Source organism: Chiloscyllium plagiosum, chromosome 26 (genome assembly GCF_004010195.1).
Source record: "Chiloscyllium plagiosum isolate BGI_BamShark_2017 chromosome 26, ASM401019v2, whole genome shotgun sequence".
NCBI lineage: Eukaryota > Metazoa > Chordata > Chondrichthyes > Orectolobiformes > Hemiscylliidae > Chiloscyllium > Chiloscyllium plagiosum.
The window spans coordinates 8,564,054-8,565,815 of NC_057735.1; the positions used below are offsets into that span (position 1 = coordinate 8,564,054).

The following is a 1,762-nucleotide window of genomic DNA, read 5'->3' on the forward strand; positions in this document are numbered from 1 at the left end:
CAGACAGGGGGGCGGGGCAGACAGGGTTTGGGGTGGGGCTGGATGGGAGCAGGGACGGACGGGGCACTCAGGCGGGGGCCCGTGCGCAGTTGCTGCTGCCTTGTCTCCTGAACGGGGAGCGGCCTTAGCCAGTGCTCACTGTGTCAGTCCCATTGAACTGATTAGGGTGGGGAGAGGCTTCAGCAATGCTGCAGGTCTCTTATACACAAGTGTGTGTCTGCTCAGAAACAAACCCTGAGACAGAGAGAGGGAGCAATGCAGGCAGAGAGAGGAAAAAGTAAACTTCAGAACACTCCGAGCCCAAAAGGAGAGGCATTGAATCAATTAATTGAATAATCAATTATCTGAACAAAGTAGTGCCCGCCCATCTCATTTGGATAATCGTGGTTCCTCTGTGTTTAGAAAAACTCTTGAAATGCTACAACATACAAGGCTGCAGGCCGAGTGCTGGAAAATGGGATGAGACTAGATGGGAGCTTGATGACCAATATGGGCCTAAGCGCTTTCAAATTTTAAGTGTACAAGGGTATTTATTCTCTGTACCCCTCTCTGATATCCTTTCATTCTCTATTGATGTGGTCATTCTCCATTTAGCCTTCAGTCAAGGTTCTGTCACAAAATAGCACTGATCATCCCCTTATTTCTCTTTTGTAACATCCCATACAACCTCCCCTGTTGCGTGTTTAATCATAGACCCGCCAAACACCAATTCCACACCAGTGTTTCTCTCTACCAGACAGCTGGTCTAATCTTAGACTCGTGCTCGCTCAACATAGCCTACACATCCTCCCTTTTGCTTGCAATTATTGATTTGACCCATTCACTGGGAACACAGATGGAGTATGAAAATTTGCATTAATGAAATTTCCTGAACTCTGCTCCTGCACCGAGATTCAAAATACACTAGGGAGTGGATGTAAGGATTATATTGTGCAAGGATTATACTAGCAGCAAAAGAAAAATTGTGTGGTTTTGATTTCCCACGCTAACCTTTACTTACTGAATTCTGAAGAAATTCACAAATGTTATGGGCAATGGAGATTCTTATATCACATGGGCCAGCCTTCCCAGCACCAACAATAAAATAGTGTCGAATGTCAGCTTCACCTCAATTAATCCTCAGCACGGCCATTAAAATAAAATAAATTTGACAAATCATTGGCAGAATTTGTAATCACGTGGAAGTTTTTAATAACATTTTTAAAGATTTTAATGAATCATCCATAAAACAGTGACAATGTTAAAGAGCTACAATAATGGCATCAGCAATCAATTTAAATTTGTGTTTATTATTTGCTCAGCTGGCTGATTTTTACTGCTGAATACAGTGAATTAAAACTCCCATTAGTAAGGATACAGCAAAACTTCTTACCTTTTTAAAGCACCCACTAAGGCACAGAGACTCCAAAGAACCAACAGCCACTTCATACTGGTGCTCAAAGCTTCAGTCTTCCTGCTTCGCTGACCTGCCAATCTTACAACTGGGTAAAGTTTCTATCTCTTGCGAGTTTTATAGTCAGTTGGCATCGCCTACAGCTTCACCATCCACCTTCTCATTGGCTAATGCTCATCTCCTCTGTCCACTGCTCTGCCCTTGTCAAACTGTTTGGACATGAGAGAATGGAATTAAGCTCTATGTACACAGTAACCCGACTCGCTTACTTTGTGGAGATTTTATTCCAAAATACTGCACAGGGATTCCGTGGGAGACCATTGTGAAAGGAAAAATCCAGGCAGAGTGGTCACGTTGATTCAGTTTGCT

The 1,762-nt window shown here is 43.2% G+C and overlaps 1 protein-coding gene across 2 annotated transcripts in view; it reads right to left on the minus strand.

Moving 5' to 3' along the window:
* The window catches only part of ren (renin), a 47,128-nt gene extending 45,660 nt beyond the window's left edge, over positions 1 to 1,468 (minus strand). For both annotated transcript variants that reach the window (XM_043716429.1, XM_043716428.1), the window contains exon 1: positions 1,373 to 1,468. In XM_043716429.1, the coding sequence (XP_043572364.1) occupies positions 1,373 to 1,428 (56 nt within the window). In that variant the 5' untranslated portion in view covers positions 1,429 to 1,468. The remainder of the gene's footprint in view (positions 1 to 1,372) is intronic.
* Between the last annotated feature and the right edge of the window lie 294 nt (positions 1,469 to 1,762).